The sequence below is a fragment of the Macrobrachium rosenbergii genome, chromosome 45 (genome assembly GCF_040412425.1).
Source record: "Macrobrachium rosenbergii isolate ZJJX-2024 chromosome 45, ASM4041242v1, whole genome shotgun sequence".
NCBI classification, from domain to species: Eukaryota; Metazoa; Arthropoda; class Malacostraca; order Decapoda; family Palaemonidae; genus Macrobrachium; species Macrobrachium rosenbergii.
This window is the reverse complement of record NC_089785.1, coordinates 26,000,057-26,024,355: the sequence shown is the minus strand read 5'-3', so window position 1 is coordinate 26,024,355 and position 24,299 is coordinate 26,000,057. Positions and strand designations below refer to the sequence as shown.

The 24,299-nt window shown below is 39.1% G+C and overlaps 1 protein-coding gene across 1 annotated transcript; it reads left to right on the top strand.

Moving 5' to 3' along the window:
- On the top strand, window positions 1-21,227 carry LOC136829818 (uncharacterized). Its single transcript, XM_067088769.1, has 31 exons — window positions 1-1,360; window positions 2,490-2,696; window positions 3,283-3,386; window positions 3,839-3,959; window positions 5,170-5,240; window positions 5,409-5,526; window positions 5,811-5,896; window positions 6,466-6,562; window positions 6,762-6,998; window positions 7,721-7,823; window positions 8,300-8,398; window positions 8,953-9,010; window positions 9,542-9,641; window positions 9,966-10,117; window positions 10,265-10,347; window positions 10,542-10,741; window positions 11,350-11,440; window positions 11,793-11,908; window positions 12,267-12,363; window positions 12,818-12,933; window positions 13,135-13,225; window positions 13,466-13,584; window positions 14,001-14,201; window positions 14,656-14,838; window positions 15,566-15,684; window positions 16,240-16,330; window positions 17,181-17,363; window positions 18,515-18,633; window positions 19,163-19,253; window positions 20,258-20,452; window positions 20,796-21,227. Exons 1-31 carry the CDS (start codon window positions 1,069-1,071, stop codon window positions 21,035-21,037), a joined length of 4,182 nt encoding a protein of 1,393 aa, XP_066944870.1. The 5' UTR covers window positions 1-1,068; the 3' UTR covers window positions 21,038-21,227.
- Window positions 21,228-24,299: the final 3,072 nt, after the last annotated feature.

Sequence of the window (24,299 nt, the reverse complement as noted above, 5' to 3'; positions counted from 1 at the left end):
CTACAGTTAACTGCACAATTAGAGCTAGTAAACGAAGCTTCCAAACAGCATTCAGGCTAAACATCGTTCAGTTTACCGAGTTGCCACAGGCAACCATTATAACAGAATGCACGAGACCCCTTGGACCAGTCGGCCTTGGAAGTTTGAGGAATGAAGGTGCTTAATTTTTTTTTTCCCAGAGACTGGAAAAGATTTAACCTAGCAAATCTACAAACTACTGACGACGACAAAAGGAGGTTTGAACTATTTTGGTCAGGGGTCTGTCATGAGTCCAATTCTTCAGGCGATGATGGCGTCTGGAACAAGGGCCCAAAACAAGAAATATTTTCAGGCATTTTGTCTGATTTCCTTCCTGTTGGCTAATGGTAAGATAATTCAGTTATTATTATTATTATTATTATTATTATTATTATTATTATTATTATTATTATTATTATTAGTACTTCTTTCTAATGAACACCGTGTTCTTTGGAAGCTTGAATTTCAAGTCAGTGGCTATTTTGTAGGTTTCTTCCATGTGAACAGGGGCCATCTTCTGAATAATAATAATAATAATAATAATGTCATGTCCTTTGAATTTCGAGTTTTTTTATAAATGCAAATATAAAATGATGGTTAGAAAAGCAGGGAAAATCAATATTCAGGCCAAGGAGTTACGCCAATCGTTCAGGGAAGAATGTAAAAAAATTGTCTCTCTATCTTCCATTAACAATTCGTTAAAGCAATTTCAAAGAAACTTGGGGAAGGAAAGAGGATATTACCTCTCTTATTTCATAATATTTCATATTTCAGTAAGATAGAAGTTATGGAGAATATTCTCAGAAATTCCTAAGATGGAACTTATAGGGAATATTCTCAGCAGTTACTAAGACAGAACTTATAGAGAATATTCTTAGCAATTACTAAGATAGAAGTTATAGAGAATTTTCTGTAATTTTTTTTTTTTTACGTAAAAAATCTCTCTCTCTCTCTCTCTCTCTCTCTCTCTCTCTCTCTCTCTCTCTCTCTCTCTCTCTCTCTCTCTCTCAGGCTTTTCCCTCAATTTGTGAAGGCTAGTCTAGTCAAGAAATGCACCTATTGAATATTCAATACGAGTATTTCATCACGGCTCGATTGATAACAGTAGTAATAACAATAAGCAAAATCCCTGTCCTTTATCACAGAACTGACTCTCTCTGTCTCTCTCTCGTCTCATTCTCTCTCCCGGCTAAAGCCAGCAGTGCCGCCATCACGCCGGCCATTGTACCCGAGACCCAGAGCTACATTTATTCTTGTCCAACCGGGCAGACCATAAACGGCTACCTCCCTGTGATGCTGTGTTCCCCCGGGGACTGCGCATCAGCGCCTTCGTGCGCAGCGGGTAAGACGGCTCTCTCACGCACAGATTTGTTGTCAACATGTTTGTGATGTGTGTGCCACAAGTTTCTGACGTGTTTATGACTCGTTTTCAACGTGTTTGTGATGTGTTTGTTGTAAGTGTCTGACATGTTTATGACATGTTTTCAATGTGTTGGTGATGTGTTTGCCATAAGTGTCTGACATGTTTATGACATGCTTGTGATATATGTGCCATAAGTTTCTGGCATGGTTTCAACATGTTTGTGATGTGTGTGCCATAAGTTTCTGACATGTTTTCAACATGTTTTTGATGTGTGCCACAAGTTTCAGACATGTTTTCAACATGTTTGTGATGTGTGTGCCATAAGTTTCTGACATGTTTTCAACATGTTTGTGATATGTGTGCCATAAGTTTCAGACATGTTTTCAACATGTTTGTGATATGTGTGCCATATGTTTCAGACATGTTTTCAACATGTTTGTGATGTGTTTACTGTAAGTTTATGACATGTTTTTTACAGGTTTTCAACATGTTTGTGATGTGTTTACTGTAAGTTTATGACATTTTTATGAATTGTTTTCAACATGTTTGCAGTATGTGTGCCATACATTTATGAATGGTTTCTGACATATGTTTATGACATGTTTTCAACTTGTTTGCAATATGCCTGCAATATGTTCTGACGTATATTTATGATATGTTTTCAACCTGTTTGTGATATGTGCACAATAAGTTGACAACATGTATTCAACCTGTTTGTGATATGTGCACAATAAGTTGACAACATGTATTCAACTTGTTATAAATATGTGCATAATAAGTTGACAACATGTATTCAACTGGTTTGCAATATGTGTGCAATCAGATCTGACATATTTATGACATGTTTTCAACCTGTTTGTGATATGTGTACAACAAGTTGCCAATATGTATTCAGCCTGTTTGTGATATGTGCACAATAAGTTGACAACATGTATTCAACTTGTTTGTGACATGTGTGCAATAAATTGACAACATGTATTCAACCTGTTTGTGATATGTGCACAATACGTTGACAACATGTACTCAACTTGTTTGTGATATGTGTGCAATAAGTTACAAACATGCATTTAGAACATGTTTTCACCATAGTGTGGGTCCACCCTTACAGACCCAAAGACCCGAGCGGCATGCGCGAGCCTTGCCCCCCCAGATGATGTTCCTTACACCGTGAAGCAGACGATCATGGGAAGCTTTCCAACCATCCACTATGCCTGCGAGACGGGCCGCGTCTGGTACTCGGGCCACAAGGGAGGACACATCACCGTCTGCTTCGACGGCTACTGGACTAACGTCAACGATTACTGCGTTGAACCAGGTACGACCTTTGTGAGTCTTTGCCGCTAGCTGGAGTTTCAACACGGTGCTTTGGTGCTCGGTAAAATTGTGGCCGCAGTGCTTAGTATGTGTAGCTATGTATTCTATATGAGGTGATGCCTGTATATTATAAGGTATGGAAGTACCTATCTGCTATGCATCTATGTATATATATATATATATATATATATATATATATATATATATATATATATATATATATATATATATATATATATATATATATATATAAGTTTAAAATATGAGTACAATTGTCATTTACCAGGTGTCCACATTCACCAGTGATCAGGACTCAAAGTAATGTCAATCGAAATTTATGGCGTAGTCGTGTAAATAGTGTTTTTATGGCCCTATTAAATTTCATGTAATATTATTAGATTCCTGTAAAAAAAAGAATATACATATATATTTATATATATAACGATAAGCTTTCCTTTTACTCCTCAAAAATCAAGTACAGATACGGAATACAAGTTCCCGAGCTTCGTAGTCTTTTTTAAAGACATTAGTTTTTGAGGGTTTCAACTTGTTTTCACCTTGTCTCACTCTTCTTTCGTCGACTTCAGCTGAAATGAAGGTTCTGAGGGACTGCGCTGAGATGACGAATTACTACATTCGCACTGACTGGTACCGCGTGTATCTCCAGCTATCGGCTCTGGAAGGTGTCACGGTAAGATGCAAAAACCCTATTGTTTGTAATTTGATAAGAATGATAATCCTAGTTTGCCCCATGTTGTCAGACTGATCCAGCCGGAAAACTTGGATTGCTGTTGTCTTATTATCATAGCGAAGAGACTCGGAGCATGCGGATGTCGCTGTTGTGATCAGTCGAGTACCAGGAGATTTACCAGAGAATAATGATCCCAGTCATTTAGCCCCATGTTGTCAGACTGGTTCAGCTAGAGAACTTGGATTGCCGTTGTCTTATTATTGTAGTGAAGGGACTTAGAACATTCATATGGTGCTGTTTTAATCAGCGTAAACACCAGGAGATTCACCAAACTTGCTTCAGACAACGCATCATATATCCAGAGAGATGTAATCAAAAGATCTAAGAGATACCGTTTACTCCTCCATTTTCTTTCCGCACAACCTGTTCTCCTCCGTTTTCTTTCCCTGCAGGTTATTTGTGAGCTGGAAGATCCGAACCCTGATGACAATGGCTGGTTGGGAGTTTATTACTCAGGAGACATCAGCTTTGCATGGCAAGCCAACGTCGGCACACTTAATCGGTTTTTCATGAGTAAGTCTGTTCCCTGAGAAGTGTCTGTGAGTCTTTGCTTTATGAGCATATGAGAAACGGTCAGAATACCAGTCGCTGTCTTGTCAGAGTGATGCAGAAACACAGACTTCATAAGGGTGTGTCCACACTACCGTAAAACTTGTCTTGAACACCACGGCAGCAACTTGTCGCCTGCATGTCACAAACAAGTTGAAAACTAGTCAACGATCATAACTGGAGAACAAACCTTTGAACAGCACTGGGTAATCATGCGAAGTGCTGGTTACACATACAGTGTGCCATTTGCTTCTAATCAATCTGTTCGTGTGATGTTTGCGCGACGAGTTACTGACATATGTTTATGACATGTTTATGTATTGTAGTGTGGACACACCCCAAGACTGTACATGAACGTCCAGTGCAAATATTGAACAATGATTTTTAGTCCACGCTATCCAAAGAACTCTTGGCTGTTGTACATCATGATTACAAAATGCAAAGAACTCTTGGCTGTTCAACATCACGATTACAAAATGCAAAGAACTCTTGGCTGTTGTACATCATGATTACAAACTGCAAAGAACTCTTGGAGGTTGTACATCATGATTACAAAATGCAAAGAACTCTTGGCTGTTGTACATCACGATTACAAACTGCAAAGAACTCTTGGCTGTTGTACATCATGATTACAAACTGCAAAGAACTCTTGGCTGTTGTACATCATGATTACAAAATGCAAAGAACTCTTGGCTGTTGTACATCATGATTACAAACTGCAAAGAACTCTTGGCTGTTGTACATCATGATTACAAACTGCAAAGAACTCTTGGCTGTTGTACATCATGATTACAAACTGCAAAGAACTCTTGGCTGTTGTACATCATGATTACAAACTGCAAAGAACTCTTGGCTGTTGTACATCATGATTACAAACTGCAAAGAACCCTTGGCTGTTGTACATCATGATTACAAACTGCAAAAAACCCTTGGCTGTTGTACATCATGATTACAAACTGCAAAGAACTCTAGGCTGTTGTACATCACGATTACAAACTGCAAAGAACTCTTGGCTGTTGTACATCATGATTACAAACTGCAAAGAACTCTTGGCTGTTGTACATCATGATTACAAACTGCAAAGAACTCTTGGCTGTTGTACATCATGAATACAAACTGCAAAGAACTCTTGGCTGTTGTACATCATGAATACAAACTGTAACTTCCCTTCCAGATATACAGAGCTTGTACGAATTCACCAGAAGCAAGGATAACATAGACGTGGCTCTGCCGTGCGTCTTACAGGTAGGAAACATACTTGAAATCTTTTTCTAGTTTGGATGAAATGTGGGTTTCCTGAATAACAATCATATCTGTTCAGACTCTGGAACCATCGTAGCATCATGCTGATCAATTAGGAAAGTTGTCGAGCCATGAATTCCTTGTGATGAATAAAAGAACAATTCTTCTCAGGTCCAATTATACACGGCAGCGGGTCTGTTCCATGCTACTTACGATGAGTTTGCTGTCGATAAATTAGCAAATGGCAGTTTCACATTGAGGAGCGTCGGGAAATATCATGGCAATGCAGGTGAGTGATATGAAAGTGAATGAGGTTGCATGATGACCATAATACAAAGAATGTCGAGGCGAAGAAATCATGCGTCTCCTTTGCAGTCTGTCATCCCGAGTACATTATTGCCTAGGTCAGCCGTCCACATATTGGTTAAGTGTTTAATATCCACCAAAGCCTTTCTGTGGAATTCTTGTTCAGTATCAGTTTTTTTTTTAGTGAATGGGCTGTCCCCTCCGCTGGCCTTCCCTTGTTGAAAAAACAATCTATGAATCTATGAAACTTTTTTTTATATATTTCAGGTGATGCCCTGAGGGATAATGTTGGTGCAATCTTCATAGGAGCTAATGGGTTTGGCTGGTTTGTGAACCTGACTTCCAACACTTTTGTAAGAGAGTCATTACCTTTTGTACAACCATGTCATGCATTTTCAACTCACTGGTTTTGAGCAACAGCCCAGACTGTCCTATGCTGTCCCATCTTCAAGACATAACCTGCTAGTACTTTTTTCTTTTGACTAGCTTGGAGTATAGGAATTACTCAAAAAACTCATTTTCTGTTTTTTTTTCTGTAGATAGATTGCACACCCAGTGTGTTAAGAATTAGGAATTTATTTTGCTAGCGAGATTTGCTTCAGTCCATCAAAATGTGATTTACGTTTGAACTTGCATTTCACATATATCGATTCTATGAGTGTTATGTGTTCAGTTCTCATCAATAGTTTTATTTTCCTAGCCCAGCGAATCAACTGGCGTACGTACTCCTTATTACAGTTATTAATCATAATCATTGTCGCTCCAAATCATGGTTGAACGGGTCCCATGAAGAGTCAGCGTTTATACTTGGCGAGAGCTGGCACGAATGTCACGCATATCATTCATGAATCATTTTCATCACTGAATGAACATTCTTTATGTCTGTACAATTGAGTAACTAGATATTGTATTGCATTTCTAGATGGACATCACAAACGTCGTTGGTTACTACGGCACCTTGCCTAACCCAACCGTCCCCAATATATACATTCGCGTTCGGCCGAAGGACTTCGATGCTGGTATGAACTCCGAATTTTTCATGCGCCTAGATGCATCCAGTTTTGTTATGATCACCTTTTTGGAGGGAGTGATTCATTTGTGCACTCCTTGGAATTGGAAGTAAGAAAGATTCCTTGAGAAAATGTGATATTATCCTCCTTCGTGTATGGAGCTCCGGAGTCTTGGATCTTGAATCGAGTTATTTCTTACCATCCACAGCACACGCTTGCCCTGCGGTCCTGCCCTACACCTACAGTACGTGGCAAACCACCACCGAAGTGACTGTACCGCCTTCACGAGCCCCCGGGACCAGCTTCACTTACAGGTGTGCAGAACTCAGTTTGCAGGAGGGCACGGAGGGAGGACCGAACACCAGGAGTGGAAACGTCACTTGTCTTGCGAACAAAGTTGGAGGGACACCACAGTGGGATAAAAGTGTCACTCTTCCCTGTTCGTGTAAGTACTGCTTCCTGGAAGTGTGTTGTTTAGGGGTTTGGGTAGAAGATGAGAGATGGGAGACTTCACCAGTGGTGGATCTTTCTGGTTTCACGTCTCCGTTGGTTGGGCAGAGTCCATAGGCCCACTTTGGCCCTCCTAATCACTCCAACGCCTCATCGCTCTAACAGGCTGTCCTAGGCCTTATAGGCTGCAAGGGCCCTGGTTGGCTGAGAGCCAACTGAATGTAACCCAAGTTAACTACCCACAGAGCCAACTTAATCTAAATTGACCAACCTCTTCCTGATTCTCAGCAAATCTGAATGGAATGAGGTTGCTAGACCTACACCCACCTACACCCTTTTCCTTGACCCCAGCGGAGGCTGGTACCCATTTGCAGCTGGGTGAACAAGTGGGCATTATTAAGCTGGGAACAAATTGCAGACCTAACAAACAGGAGCCTAAAATTTATTAAAACTGTTGGGTTGCAGCCAGTTCGGATAAAGGCGTGGCGCCTGCAACTTCACCTGAAATGAATTAAGTCTTTTGTAGTAGTTTTTTCACAGTTCTGTAAAGGAGGACACGGGCTAGCTAGCAACCTCATCTCAAAAGATTTGCTGAGAGGAGAAAGCAGAACATATTCATCTTGAAAGACAAAAAATATAGACTGTTTGGTTGTATGTTTGTTAGAGGTCATTGTTCCGGATTAGTTTTCTTAATTTCTCCTTTGTTTGTGCTTGCAGTGATATGCCCCACGGGGTACTTCAAGGTGACCGGCCCTGACCAGGCTTGTTACATGATCTCCACGCAGGGGCATCCTCTAGGATATTTGGGAGCTGCTAAAATGTAGGTTTGTTCTCTCTCTCTCTCTCTCTCTCTCTCTCTCTCTCTCTCTCTCTCTCTCTCTCTCTCTCTCTCTCTCTCTCTCTCTCTCTCTCTCTCTCTGTCTTTATATATACCTGTTGTGACTCTTCTTTAAATTCTTTATCCTTCCTCAGAAAGCTTCCCTCTCTCTCTCTCTCTCTCTCTCTGTGCTCCTTATTTTTTCTTTAAATTCTTTCTCCTTGACCTTAGACAGGAATCTCTCTCTCTCTCTCTCTCTCTCTCTCTCTCTCTCTCTCTCTCTCTCTCTCTCTCTCTCTCTCTCTCTCTCTCTCTCCTTTTTGAACAACAGTATGGCTGAAACTCTTTATACCTAACTTCAGGTACCAATTTGTGTTGTGATTTTCAGTCCACCGTCTCTTCAATATGTGAAAGACTTCAGTATATATTTCCCCATAAACCTACATTAATGCCTTCTTCTTCTTCTTCTTCTATTACAGGTGCGCACAGAGCGGAGCAACACTGGTGACCAACCCCAATATAACCCAACTAGAAGGCTCAATGGGAACCGGGTTCTACTACACAGGTCATGCCCAGAGGTAAACAAATCATTTCTCACCGTCCACCCACAGGCCGGCACCCCCACTTCCCCAAAATACCCTGTAGGCGTTACCTAAGATTCTTGGCAGCATCCCCTCTGCCCCCAGCTGCGACCCCTTCCATTTTCTGACTGTACCTCCGTTCATAGTCTCTTTCTTCCATCTTACTTTCCTCAATCCTCTCCTAACAGTTTTTTCATTGTGTAACTGCAAGAGGTTTCCCCTCCTGTTACACCTTTCAAACCTTTTCCCTTTCAGGGATAAATGACCTGATGGGTCCCAGCGACTGGCCTAAATTTTATATTGTGTGTCCCCTAATATGTTTTGCCTGAAGCAGTCACTTGTCTGATAGAGCCTTGGGATTCAAAAATGACATTTGGAATCGTAGCAACAAGGAGCCTTCTACATGGAGGTCCATTGCTTTAAAAATAATAAAAAGGAACCTCGAAATTCAAGTTGTCCCATGTTAAAGACGATGTAATCTAACAATCCGTATATCTAATGTCTTTACAAAATTTATCAGCTCTTCATACCCAATTTAAATTTTATTTCAGAGGATTGTCGACCGTGGTCTCCCCTCCGATTTTGGCTAATTGCGGTGCTGACTGCGCGGTGAGTGTCTGGTTCCCAACTTCTTTGATCGATTGCAGTGTGAGAGAAAAGAATTTTCATCATAATTTCACAGTCAGAAGTTTGGAAATCTACTTTTTCTAAGCTTGTGGTTTACCAAACTTACTTTCCATAGCTTTCAAAGTATTATTTTTAGTTGTATTGTCTGTTTTCTTTACGTATTTCACTCCCAGAAATGATTTTAAATTATTCTGCCACAAATTATGGATCCATCCTTCAAGCCAGTGCTGGTTTCAAGTTAATTTTATCATGCTGATTTCAGTCTTAAAAATGATTATCAGTTATTCTACCACAAATCAAGGATTCATCCTTCAAGCCAGTGCTGGTTTCAAGTTAATTTTATCATGCTCATTTCATTCTTAAAAATGATTATCAATTGTTCTGCCACAAGTCAGGAATTCATGCTTCAAGCCTGTGCCAATTTCAAGCTTATTTTGTCATGTTTATATTCCTCCTGATACTAAAATTGATTTTTTAAAATATTTTAACATTTAACTAACTTTTTTTTAACAGCCGACATCACTGAATATGTGCATTGCTGTCAACAACCTGGGGACATATGTAGCCCTTGATTGCTCTTTGACAGACGTGCCTTATATTTGCAAAATTCCAGGTGAGTTTGTCATTTCTTACTGATAATTGAGCTGTAATGATAACGATAACAGTTAATTTTACCCATCAATAACCGGTTTTCTTGTTTTGCGTCAAATCTCAGTCAAAACGGACGAGTTTAGAGAAACTGTTTTCGAAAACAGAGTGTAAACAAGAAAACAGGAGTGTAATAATCTATAAGTATGCATACATGTCTTCATTACGAGTGCGTATAAACGCGAATAAAACACGCTCTCATCTTCATGCTTTCTTTATCCACTACAGAACATGCATACGTATGAATTAAATCCATTTCAAACTCTTTCTCTCTCTCTCTCTCTTTCAGATACCTGTCCAGCCAACTACACTGCCTACATAGGTAAATGTTTTTGGCTGGGGTCAGGAGCTGACGTTTTGAGCGGACTGAATTCGTGTCATGCGAATGGGGGCGGTCTGTTCGTGCCGGAGACCCTAGATGACATCTCTAAGGCTGAAAAGGTAAACAAAAAGCAGAAGTTGCTTCTTTCTTTTATGTATAAGATTTGTGAGCTAGGTAAACAAAGCTAGCTGTCTCTTCGCTTTTCTGTGATGAACTTACTAATACAAAGAGGATATCGTTTGTTACTATAATTTCTCTCGTTTCAGTTCCTGACGGCAAACATAAGTGGGCAGGTGAATTCCACTACTCTGACTGTTCCGTTTCCAGTTTACACAGGCATCAACAATGTGTAAGTGTGAAGCTTTCTTATACTCTAGTGCGAAACAGCAAGAGAGCAATTATTTGGAGCATGCGTTATGCTTGGAACCTCTGAATGAAATCGCAAGTGTAATATATAATCGTGAGCACATAAGAATGCTTTTAGCAAGCGCAAACGTCACTTTGATACAAAACTAAGCCAATTTTTCTGTTCAATTGTTCCAGCTGGGGTGACTGGACAGTGAACGGCTTATACGCACCAACTGCCGACATTGTATCACTTCTTGGGAGCGACACCACGACGTTTTGGAGGATTGTCAACCTTCTTGGTGCCACAACGACCTTTGTGTCTCTGTATATCGATGCAAATGCAGCTAGTTCATCGCCTTCTGCTAATGTTCTCTGCGAATATCCAGGTCCCACAGGTAAGGCATTTTTAAATTTCGAACTGAAGCCATATTTTTATTCTAAGCCTTTGCTAAATCACCGCTGTTCTCTGCTTCTACAGACTTGTATTCCTCTTCACTTGTAGCTCCCAAGGTGCCATCTCCCGCAGGGGTTAGTGCTGTCAGTGAACCTCATCTGGTGCACTGCAGGCATTACTTAAGGTCCTTTGCAGCGTCGCTTCGGCCCCTAGCTGCAACAACCCCTTCCATCCCTTCCAGTGTACTTCCATTCATATTCTCTTTCTTTCTTCCATCTTACTTTCCCCAACCCTCCCTAACAACTGCTTTGAGGTTTTCCTCCTGTTACACCTTTCAGACCTTCTTCCTGTCAATTTCCCTTTCAGCTTTGAATGACCTCATAGGTTCCAGTGTTTGGCCTTTGGCCTAAATTCTATATTCAATTCCTATATTACCCTGGATTATAAGGCAAAAGTTCAAGCAAAGATGTATTGACTTTATATCATGCTGTACTTAAATAGGCTTGAGACCAACTTAAGATCAATTCAAGATACGAACGACCATTCGGAAGTACCTCGCTCGTATGTAGGGTTGTGTCTGTATAACTGTGTTTTTTTTCTTTCTTTCAGGATGTCTTGGATACCCTCCCCCGCGCTTGGAGAATATGGACTTTATACGCCCGGACACCACAGACGTCTTGTTCAGCAGAGCCACCTACAGGTGAATATCTAGTGTATTTTGAAGCTTGCACTGTAGGCCTATATATCTGTGTATTTATTTGGCAGAGTTCAGAGGTCGTTGCATACAATTCTTCCTAGAAAGCCAACTTTGATACCAGCAATCCTTTTTCCATATTTCCTGGAAAGGTCATTTTAATACAAGCAATCCTTTTTCCATATTTCCTGGAAAGGTCATTTTAATACAAGCAATCCTTTTTCCATATTTACTTGAAAGCTAATTTCAATACAAGCAATACCATTTAAATATTTCCTGGACAGCTCATTTTAACATAAGCAACCTTTCCATATTTCCTGGAAAGCTAACGAAACTGTCCCTTCTCCTCCCCTAACAGATGCTTTCCAGGGTATTTCATGGATGCAGCGAACAACATTTCTGAGATGAATGTACAGTGTTACGGCCAGCTCGGTGGATGGAGCCATTTTAAACTTCTGCCCTGCCTGCCATCCCGTAAGATATTTTTCTTGATGAATTTTGACAGTTTATCCAAAATGTGGATCAGGTGAATTGAGATGTCTTGAAAATATTCCATGTTCTAGCGGTATACTTGCTCTTGCTCCATAAACCTTACCATTAACCCTTTGCACACCCGGCCTGAACCAGTCTCAACCTTTATCCAACTGGGTCTCAGATCTTCTGGTTGCGTAGATCTTACCGTTAACCCTTTGCACACCCAGCCTGAACCAGTCACAACCTTTATCCAACTGGACCTCAGATCTTTCAGTTGCATAAACCTTGCTGTTAACCCTTTGCACACCAAACTTGAGCCGGTCTCAATCTTTATCCAACTGAATCTCTCCCACCACAGCTTGTCCGGCACCACCTGTTCCCCTGGTCAATATGGCATATGACTACGACCCAGCCATGCAACCAAACGTCAAGACGGGATTTGCAGTTAATTATACGTAAGTTAGTTGTGTCTTTTCTTCTTCTCCTTTTTCTTTTTTTTGGAAACGACTGCCTTTTCGAATGGTTGTATGCTTGGTTATCTATACTTCTGAGTGTGTGAGTTCAGACTTGAAAGTGGAGTGCAGTTTAGACTTGAATGTAGAATGATGGTGAAGTTTAGTCTTGGACATGAAGTTGTGGCCAAGTTTATCTATGATTGTGGCGTGGTGATGGAGAAGTTTAGACTAAATTATGGAGTGGTGGTGAAGTTTGTCCATGACTCCAAAGTACTTTGGCCTCAGTGACCCAAGAGAAAGTCTGTTTAATGGCTCCAAAGTATTTAGGCCTCAAAGACCCCAGAGAAGGTCTGGTTTATTGGCTACAAAGTACTGCCCAGTCTTTACTCACTGTATACATTTCAAGGGCCTTTTCTCTGGAGAGATAACTGCGATTTCCAATCTTATTTTGCAGGTGTGCTGCCAATTACGTCATCAATCAAACGACGCAGATATCGACCCAAAAGTTGACTTGTCTGGGGTTACTTCTGGAGTGGAGTTCCGCAGAGCCTCTTCCTTGCCTTCCCACCAGTGAGTGACTTCGAGGTGTCTTCTCTGTTGTCTCCTTGAAGACATAACGTCTGTGACAAATGCCTTCGTTTACGGATACTGTAGGAGTCAGCCGTTTAGGCGCGAGACGAAAACTGCGAAAGCAAACAGAGTGGGGCAAACCACTGATTAAATCCCAGCGGTCAGTGATTTTCGTGTAAGATGATTTTTTTTTCTTTTCAGTGTGTAGTGCACCTCCGCTGCCCCAGGCAAACATGACCTACAATCACAACGCAACCTCTTTGTACTACTTGGGAGATCTGGCGACTTACAGGTGCAGTACAGTGATCTCAGACGCTAGTGGTGTTTATCAGCAGTTTCTTTAAGGTTCTCAGGATTATTTCAAGAAACAAAATCAGTCTTAACCGAATTTCACTTTCAAAAGGATAAATTTCAATCTATTTATCCTCTGTCTGAGTTACGCCGGAGCTTCTAGATCCTATAAGTGCTTCTAGATCTTCTAGAAGCTTCTGGAACTTCTAGGAAACCTGAGGTACACTATTTTCATTTCCAGGTGCCAGCTGGGATTCTTCATCAACGGGAACGTAAGCCGTGCTGCGCAGACCAAGACGTGTGGGGGTATGCTTTACGGATGGCCCCTGACGGAGTTGTTGCCGTGTGTACAGGCAAATGGTGAGTGATCAGAGTAAGAGATATGAACAAATAAATTACATCTGTAATGCAACAATGCTTCCTTGAACCTGACATCAGTGAGCTTTCATCCAAAAGCAAAGAGACCTCAGGTAATCACTCTTCTCCTTCAATGCACTGTAGGCATGACTAAAGGGTGATTGCAGCGTTCCTTCGGGCCCTAGATGCTACACCCACTTTTCAGTCTTCTTTACATCCAGTCCTCATTCCCTTTCTTCAGTCTTGCTATGTGGCCTCTAATTATTTTCTAGATCTCTTCACCTTGCCATCCAACTACTCCAGCTCCATGTTGCCAGTGTCTGAAATGCTGAGAATACTCCCAGCGCTTGGCTCTGTAGCCTAATTTCACGATTAATTCATTCATCTTCAGCAGTTAATTAAACTGCATTATTTTACAGCATGCCTAGAAGACCCAGTGATCTCAAACGCAACTCTGGTGTGGAACCCAACGTCCCGTTTATACCAAGGGCAAGTGGAGGTCTTGTGTGATCCTGGACTGCAGACAGCAACTCGTTTGACCGCCCAGGTATTAAGCTGTTCCTATCTGGCGGCTAATGACTCATACTTCTTCAATACGTCCGCCGTTTTGCCTTGCAATGGTAAGTTATAGTCGAGAGAACTTGGGTCTACAGAGTAGTTGATGACTGTAACACTGCTGTGATAGTTTGAGATATATTAGTTTGTCATCCAGTAATCTTGGACAGATTGCCTGAAATAAAACCACAGGGGAATTGATAGAAAAAGATGACAGTGTATGAAATGACTCTAAACAACTAAGTTTCACAGAACCTCCCAGTTTTGTAGCTTTATCACAACCATATGATGAGAGTTGTGCAATGAAGTGATTAATACTACTGTACTGTGAAGCATGACTCCAGCCTAGACCCTAATGTTATCCTGCTTGTTTGTACCTAGGACTGTTATGCACAGTGAAATGTGTGAAGTTTGTCCTGTGGATTTTCACAAAGTACCTAAATAAACCACTCCTCAAGGACTTACATCATTTAAACTTGGATTTTATTCTTTAAATTCCAACTTCTCTTCTATCACCAGCTTGTGCCGGCGTCGTAAACGTAGCGAATGCCACCACAGACTGGAGCACCAAAGCCTCTTGGCTGATAACCGAGGTGGTCCCTGGAAACTGCCAAACTGGGTTCGAGGTGGCCCTCGGTTTCAAGAACTTCACTGTGAAATGTCTGCCAAGCGGATGGGACATCTTTCCGGAGTGCTACAAAGGTAATTTTACAACCATGAGGCAAATTCCTGAGATGTATGCTAGTATTGCACCAGCCCCGTTTTTTGTTTTTTGCCATGCCCCTAAGCTAGGTTAGGTTAGGTTAGATTAGGTTAGGTTAGATGAAATTAGTACCTCTAGAGTAATTTGGGTGTGAGAAACATAATGAGATTATTTTCAAGAAAATTCTATGGTTAGTTTTTAAGATATGGCATCCATATTTTTCAGGGAAAGGTCCCGGTACTCGGTTACATTTCTGGAAAATGTGACCGGGGGTTTTCTCTGCTTAGATTAAGCTTGGCTTATGCCCACGTGGGCTCTTTGCTCCATGAGCAGCCTCAGTAGAAACAAGACTTTGAGGCGCAGGCTTAAAAATGGAACATTAACTTTCAGCCGTGCAATAGATAGATTTGCTGTAATTCAGGAAGCTTATATGAAAATTAATTATTTTCTCAAATGTTTCTTTGATGTTTAAAGAAAAATGCAGAAAGATATTATCTTTTTCTTAGTCGTCACACTTCTTAACTTACATAATTTTAGAACTTTCAAGCTGAGGTTTAATGTTTCTCCACTTTCTAACTGTTCTTCAAAATGATTCATGTCCTGTTCCCCCAAAGTTGAATAAGTAATGTTTCTCAAAGCTTAGAGTTAATGTCTCTCACTGTTCTGTTGTCTCTACTCCTTCTACTCCGCTCTCACGACTCCTCACTCCCCTTTTCCACCCCGCAGTGTGTCCTGATCCACTCCCTGAGGGCGAGAACATGAATGTCGTGACGCCCTTCCAAAACAGAGAAGGGACGGTGCATATATACGAGTGCTTGGAAGGTTTATACATCCCGACCACAAAAGTGAGACTGAAGTTATTTCATTTTTTATTTTAAAGGTCAAATGGCCATTGGTCACTGAATAGCTTTTTTTCATTGGCTGGTTATATGAGTATAGCTATTCTTCTTCTTCTTCTTCTTCTTCTTCTTCTTATTATTATTATTATTATTATTGTTATTATTATTATTATTATTATTATTATTATTATTATTATTATTATTATTATTATTTTAGATTAGCCTAATATTTATTAATATTCTTTGCATGGTACATTCAGAGGAATATACAGAAGTTATTATTATTATTATTATTATTCATAAACACGGAATGGGAGTAGGGATGTGAACAATAATGATAATAATAATAATAATAATAATATAATAATAATAATAATAATAATAATAATAATAATAATAATAATAATAATAATAATAATAATATTTTGTACATGCTCCTCTCAATGTACCATCCTAAGAACAGTTAAAAATTGTTTGTCGATGATAATAATGATAATAATAATTACTATGAATCGGGCTTTCAAAATGTAAATAAATCATTCAATAAGTGTCATATTTCAGTACCTGCCTGCGGTCGTCAGCACAACAAACGTAACCTGTACAGCTGGAGGCGTGTGGGAGTCAAGCGATGACCCTCTAGCCTGCGTGAAGAGTGAGTCTTCCCGTTTTTTTTTATCTCCCCCCTCTTTCTTCCCGTTTTCTGTTCAGTCTCTCTTCCCGTTTTTTATTACTGTCTTTAACTGCCTTCCCTTCCTTTATCTAGTTCAGCAAGGTCACCTTTGCTAGTAGGCCTAAGCAGTTATTATCCCCTATCATAAATACCTCCCTGACATTTGGTTAAATCCCAGTAATCCTAGTGAATTCATTTCCTTCTTACTTTTAGAAATTCTTCTTCTTCTTCTTCTTCTTCTTCTTCTTCTTCTTCTTCTTCTTCTTCTTCTTCTTCTTCTTCTTCTTCTTCTTCTTGGCTTGTCGTTAGAGGGCCTCTTATCGTCCCTCAGTCTAGTTCTTCTTTGTTGAAGTTACAAGTTTCCTTGACTATTTCGTTCTTCAATGTACAAAATGAGTCTAGTTTTTGAGGGAACTGACTAAATTTTGGGGTCTTTTGGTCAAAAGTCTGTACTGTCATCTGTCAACACCACAGTCATGCTGTTAGTACTGTCATTTTTAAACCACCGTATCCGCTAGTACTACAACTTCGTCGGTCATTGGTGCTCAAGGTGTGTGCATAGATTTTTTTTTGTCTGGTGTTCGCACCTCTTTCTTCCTTCTCTCTTCTTTGAAACATGCACTGAAACAGCTCGGTTTCATTTCTGTAAACAATGAGGTAACTCAGTCTCATCTTTGTAAACAGTGAGACAACTGTTTCATTTCTGTAAACACTGAGACAACTCAGTTTCATTTATGTCAACACTGAGACAACTGAATTTCAATTCTGTAAACACTGAGACAACTAAATTTCATTTCTGTAACCACTAGACCTCCCCATCATCTTCTTCCAGTGTGCAACCAAGAACCAGCCATAGAAAACACCACGGCAGCCTGGGACCCAATGAGGCTCTGGCTGGAACAGAACATAATATCTCTGACGTGTACTGAAAGCCATCTGTTCGCCTTCGGCAAAAACACTTCCCTGACGACGTGCACGGCTACTGGGTGGGACCCAATCCCTGGGTGTTACGAAGGTATGCCATGTTGTGCTATCCAATGTTTATGTTATATGTTTTGTTATGTCATTAAGCGTGGAAGCCCTATGATTTCCGTATGTATATAATCCTGAGTTTTTAAGGAGTCGATTTTTGTTTTCATAGATGCTGGGATCTGTAAGGTTCTTGTAGGACAGACAGATATACAGATATGTGTCAAATGGTTCATTAGATTCTTGTGGGACAAATGAATAGACTGACAGGTGTCAAACAGTTTATTAGATTCTTGTGGGACAAATGAATAGACTAACAGGTGTCAAACAGTTTATTAGATTCTTGTGGGACAAATGAATAGACTGACAGGTGTCAAACAGTTTATTAGATTCTTGTGGAACAAATATATAGACTGACAGGTGTCATACAGTTTATTAGATTCTTGTGGGACAGATAGATAGACAGACAGGTGTCAAACAGTTTATTAGATTCTTGTGGGACAGATAGATAGACAGATATGTGTCAAATGGTTTGCTTAGATTCTTGTAAGATGGATGGATGGACAGACAGGTGTCAAATGGTTTGTCAGATCCTTGTAGGACGGATGGATAGACTGACAGGTGTCAAACAGTTCATTAGATTCCTGTGGGACAAATGAATAGACTGACAGGTGTCAAACAGTTTATTAGATTCTTGTGGGACAGATAGATAGACAGAAATGTGTCCTATAGTTTGTTAGATTCTTGTATGACAGATAGACAAGTGCCAAATAAGAACAGCTAGAACACCTTTATGGTCATTATTGGGCACCATTTAGATATGCCAAGCTATACCCAGACTGACCACTGCCCCATATTAATTTATAATTCTGATACAGAAAACTTACATTTTGTGTGACCTCATTTCATTCATTTTAATCTAGCCCCTAAGGGCTGGTCTGACCCATTGCCCCAATTACTGCCTTTTTGACTGGTTTATATTTATCTGGCCATATGCCAGATCGTGTCTTCGTTCTGGGACAGCCTGTAAGATGATCTCTAGCTTTGGAGACAGTTCCCCAACAGTGGTGACAGAATATTACATCTGCAGAATTGAATACAAAACCTCCTCTTCATTGCTTGTCCTATGAATTCCCACCATTTTTAGTACTCAGGGGACTCTATCTTACTGATTCTTCTTCTTTATCTTTTCCTCAGCCTGCTTGGCTCCTTTGCCCGTGGGGGAAAGCATAGCCCCTGGAAACCTCATACAGAACACAGTAGGAACCGTCGTCGAGTACACTTGCAATGCTGGAACTAACCTTCGTTTGACCAAGGTCAGTTTAAATGACATTTTACCCCCTTTGTTTGTTTCTTTTGTGTGGGATAATCGATCTTATTCACTCGTTATCTCTTTTTGACTCATTTTGTGATGTTTAAGATTTCTTAGTTGCTTTGCTGTAATTGTTTGAAAATACATGAGCATTGTGGGAGGTTATGTTGATAGGTGGGTCTCTCTCTCTCTCTCTCTCTCTCTCTCTCTCTCTCTCTCTCTCTTATGATCTCTCTCTCTCTCTCTCTCTCTCTCTCTCTCTCTCTCTCATATTTATATGAAATTATTATTATTATTATTATTATTATTATTATTATTATTATTATTATTATTATTATTATTATTATTATTATTATTATTATCAGATGAAACCTTACATCACCCTGATGCACATCCACAACATCAACACCCCCCTCTTGTCAAGAACTTTAACCAACATCCAACATCCCATCAGTAGCAAACACTTGCTCACATTCCCACGAGAAAAAAAAAATACCAATCCTACTTCATTAATCCTTTGTAATATCCCGCAGGATTTTAGGAACATTTCGACTAAGACTCAAGTCCAGTGTGACAGCACCTTGTCCTGGCAAGTTACTGGGCAGCCCCTCCTCTGCGAGCCGTGTAAGTGAAGAGAAATTAATAAGTTCGTTTGGGTGTCATTTAGTAAGTTGGACTATTCAGATAACAATTGTTGGATCTTTCCTAGATAGTGACCCCCAAGGGTTTTCGGGGGTCGTTATCTAGGACATATTTCTTGGGGGGTCATTATCTTTATGATATTTACAGTCTTTTATGTTTTTACGATAATCCCCAACGGCTTGTGCTAGACATGCCTCAAAGGTGGATACGTACCGGGTTAAAATTCGTGGGTGTCACTATCTACGAAAGATCCCAAATGCCATTAGGAAAGTTGTATATGATTTCATACTTTTGTCATAAGACAGAATTGAACCACTGTAATGTAGGCGAAAATGCGAACATTCACATTAGGTTATTTTCAGTTTTGACCAGTTTCAATAGACCTTTTTTTTTTTTACTTACTTCTGTCTTGACCGGTTTAAACAGACTTTTTGTTTGACCTACTTCAGTCTTGACTAGTTTAAACAGACTTGTATTTCAGCCTTTACCAGCTAAATGGACTTTTTGTTTGACCTACTTCAGTCTTGACTAGTTTAGACAGACTTATAATTCAGTATTGACTAGTTTAAATGAACCTTTTTTACCTACTTCAGTCTTGACCAGTTTGAATGGACCTGTACTTCAGTATTGACCAGCATAAATGGACCTGTACTTCAGTCTTGACCAGCTTAAATGGACCTTCTTTTCTTTACTTACTTCAGTCTTGACCAGTTTAAAAGGACCTATACTTCAGTCTTGACCAGTTTAAAGGGACCTATACCTCAGTCTTGACCAGTTTAAAAGGACCTGTACTTCAGTCTTGACCAGTGTAAAAGGACCTATACTTCAGTCTTGACCAGTTTAAAAGGACCTGTACTTCAGTCTTGACCTGTCTAAAGGGACCTATACTTCAGTCCTGATCAGTTTAAAAGGACCTGTACTTCTTGACCAGTTTAAAAGGACCTGTACTTCAGTCTTGACCAATTTAAACTGACCTCTTCTTCCAGTGGTGTACGACCCTCCCAAAGAGAGCATCGAAGGGGTCACATTCCAGTTCCCGGAAGGACCTTACTACTTGGAACAAGAACTGCCCATCTTCTGCGACGGGGAGATGTTGTCTCCGAAGGGAACCAATTCTTCCTTCTTCACCCTCACCCTGGACGGCTGGGTCCTCGAAGATCCGGAGTTCAAATGCTACGCTTGTGAGTCTACTTCCTGTGACTTGGTTTTTGGTGTTTATTATTTTGTACAAGTGAAACAGAAGTCTCTCTGTACCTGTGTCTACCTTTTTTTTTTATTCCATTCCTCTCCTTTGACTGTACCTCCATTCATATTCTCTTTCTCCCATCTTACTTTCCTCAGCCCCCACCTAACAATCGTTTCATAGTGCAACTGAAAAAAAGTTAATTTCATCCTGTTACACCTCTGTAACCTTTTACTCTCAGTTTCCCCTATAGTGACCTCATCGTAGATCCCAGCGTGTATTGGGGCCCATGGCTTAATTTATATATTCTATTTTTTTTTTTTATTCGTGGTCCCATTCAGTGTCGTACACACCTCCCGACCCGATGCCTCTAAGGACCACAGTGGAATTCTGTCCGCCTTACTGCGTCAACCAGACTCTGGTCGTCACCTGCGATCCAGGTGTGACCTCGAACACCGGTTCCCGATCCACCACTTACCGGTTCACCCCAACCGGCTGGGTGCCGTTGGAACCCGAGTTCAGGTGTTTGACAGGTAAATATGACCTTGCTTTGTTTCGTTTTGGTCCTGCACATGTCTTGTAATTGTATTATATGGGTGTTTGATAACTGCAACAGGTAAAGAGATGATGTTATATGCAGGACACACACACACACACACACACACACACACACACATATATATATATATATATATATATATATATATATATATATATATATATATATATATATATATATATATATATATATATATATATACATATACTTATAAACGTCCTATGTATAACATGTTAGTAACCAAACTAACACAAACTAACAATTTAACAATTGCATTTTTTTTTTAACTATTTGAACCTGCAAAAATGAACTTTGCGGTCTGCTGGTTGAAAATACGTATGAATGTAAATGATAAAATTGATATAAATCCTTATTTTACTCTTATGTTTGTGTGAAACATTAACAAATGTGTAAGTTATAAACATTACATTCTTTTAAAATAAAAATATACATTTTAGAATATTCGTTTTATTTTCCTCAAGCCAAACTGACAGGTATCGATGCACCCGTAAGTGAATACAAGTGAAAATAAGTGAATATAAGTGGCTGAAGGGGAACTTACCTGTGCACCAGGTGTGTAATTAAGAACACAGTCAAATTGGAGATATACTTACCACCAGGTAAGTAATGGTGGAAAAGATTCGTTACTTAGATGAAGCTGTTTAATATAATGTAAGTAATGATGGCAAATATTCATTACTTATACTGTATATTTTTGTTTTTATGAAAACGAATTATGCCTTAATACAGTATCCACCAGGTAAGTAATGCTGGAAGAGATTCATTACTTGAAGACAGCTGCTTACTACAATGTAAGTAATGATGACAAATATTCGTTACTTATATACTTTTTTTTTTATTAAGATGAATCATTCTTCCCTAATGTGTCCAATTTAAAATCCACAGTGGATTAGCCATGTTGATCAGTAGACAAATGACCATTGGTCAGTAAGAATGATAAGCACTCTATAATATCTTGGAAATAACGAAAGCTGTGTCCCTGTGGTCAATGGTCAATAGGCCTACTAGGCCTATTATTTAATTTTTCCCTCAAGATGAAGTCAAACGTTGAGTTATCTGGATTTGGGCAACTATAGACTCGTAAAATAAAATCAGATTACAGTAATTGAAAAGATATTTGAGTTATCAGGACTTGGGCAAGTATAGCCTCCTAATATAGACAGATTCCAGTATTTTAAAAGATAGTTGAATAAAATATAGGCCTATCCATCCACAGAATGCAGAATTAAACCGTACATTTGTTTCCAAAATTGAGAGATCCATAGGCCTATACAAAAAGTAAAGAAAATCCTGCCACATTTAAAATGTTGGCCAAAAAACACTTTCTAGGTCTTTTTTATCATAATGAGTTAAATTTCAAGACTCATATCAATATCTAATTATAAAATTAAAGCCATTAGACGTATATTTCATGAAATTGAACATGAAATGAATTAGGACACGTAACATGAGATTTACTTTTGTTTTCCTTTGAAATCCAGAAAAAATCGTTGTCTTTGAGGGTCTTACTGTCAAAGAAAATGTGAATATAATAGATTATTTGAGTAACTATAACAAAAATACCTTTTTTCTGACCTCATTTCTGCTTAAAGAGGTTAAATTCTCCCTCTCTCTAAATATATAGCTTCAAAGAATTATTTAATCAATTTTATATCGTCTGGATCGCTAAAATATGGAAGCTATAACCCTTTAAGTATTGCAACTTTGGATATCTGAGAAAAAAATAATCTAAGCTTAAAAATACGTATTGAGTAGGCCTAGCTTATATCCAGAGCAAAACCTACGTTTAATCATTCAGTTATTACACTTATATTAATTATTTCACTTTGAAATGTCATGTAATCGAGTATTAATTTTAGGCCTGTAATCCATCTAGATAGTCGTCTGCCATTGACATCTGCCAAGACGTATCGAGTATTAATTTTAGGCCTGTAACCCATCTAGATAGTCGTCTGCCTTAGATGTCTCCCAAAACATAAGTGACAAAAATCTTTAAATATAACTAAAAATTTCTTATTTTGAGTCATATATTCCGTATTTATATCATAATTAATTAGTTATTCTTATACTTATTTAATAATTTTTGTAATATATAATTAAATATTTATTTTTACTTTGCTTTTACAAAATATATAAGATAATACTTTTTTTGAATTGCCTTTCTAGGAAGAGATGCTAATAAGTGTTTTAAATTTACAGTTTTTTTAGCATATTTAAGTCAATATAAACAGCTAAATTAATGTTATAATAACTCATAATCACTTTTAAATATATAATATGCAAATTAATCATAAATATATCATATATATTGCTGAATAATCAGAGAAAACAGCTTCGATTTCGGCCTCACAGTTGCCATTTAATGTTTTATTGCCTATTTTTATAGTTTCTCCAGCTGTCACTAGATGGCATCAGCTGGTCCTTTTGAAGGCTTATAAGATAGATGGAAACTGCCTCTTTTAAACAGTCCGGCGGCGCCTAAGGTGGAAGGTAGTTCTCTAACATTTTTTTCTCCCGAGGAACGCTGCAGTGATAGAAAATGGGTTCGTATTTACGTTTCTCTCTCTCTCTCTCTCTCTCTCTCTCTCTCTCTCTCTCTCTCTCTCTCTCTCTCTCTCTCATTATCAAGGCATTGGTAAATACACTTCACTGCAAAATCTCTCTCACTATCCAGGTTCTGTGAATTTCTCTCTCTCTCTCTCTCTCTCCCTCTCTCTCTCTCTCTCTCTCTCTCTCTCTCTCTCTCTCTCTCTCTCTCTCTCTCTCTCTCTCTCTCTCTCTCACGATCCTGGTGTTGGCAAATGAACTTGCTAGTAAACTCTCTCTCTCTCTCTCTCTTTCTCTCAATAACAAGGGTTTGGTAAATAAACTTCATTGTAAAATCTCTCTCATTAGCTACGTTTTGTGAACTCTCTCTCTCTCTCTCTCTCTCTCTCTCTCTCTCTCTCTCTCTCTCTCTCTCTCTCTCTCTCTCTCTCTTTACAGGAAATCACTTACACACTCGAGTTTCATATTTATTCTCGTGCCATTTTGACAAAGTAAAATTTTTAATTTAATTCTTGCTCTAATACGAGAGAAGTGAGTATGAATTTCAGTTAAAAGTTATTCCTATGGATTGTTATTACAAAAATAAAGTATATTATCACACAATTTACAAATAGAATTGCAATAGAATTAAAGTAGATTTTTTCCGTCATATATCACAAAGGTCCAGCAATGAGCTGTGTACGAAAACGCCGATATTTCGTAAATTCGCCCGCTTTAA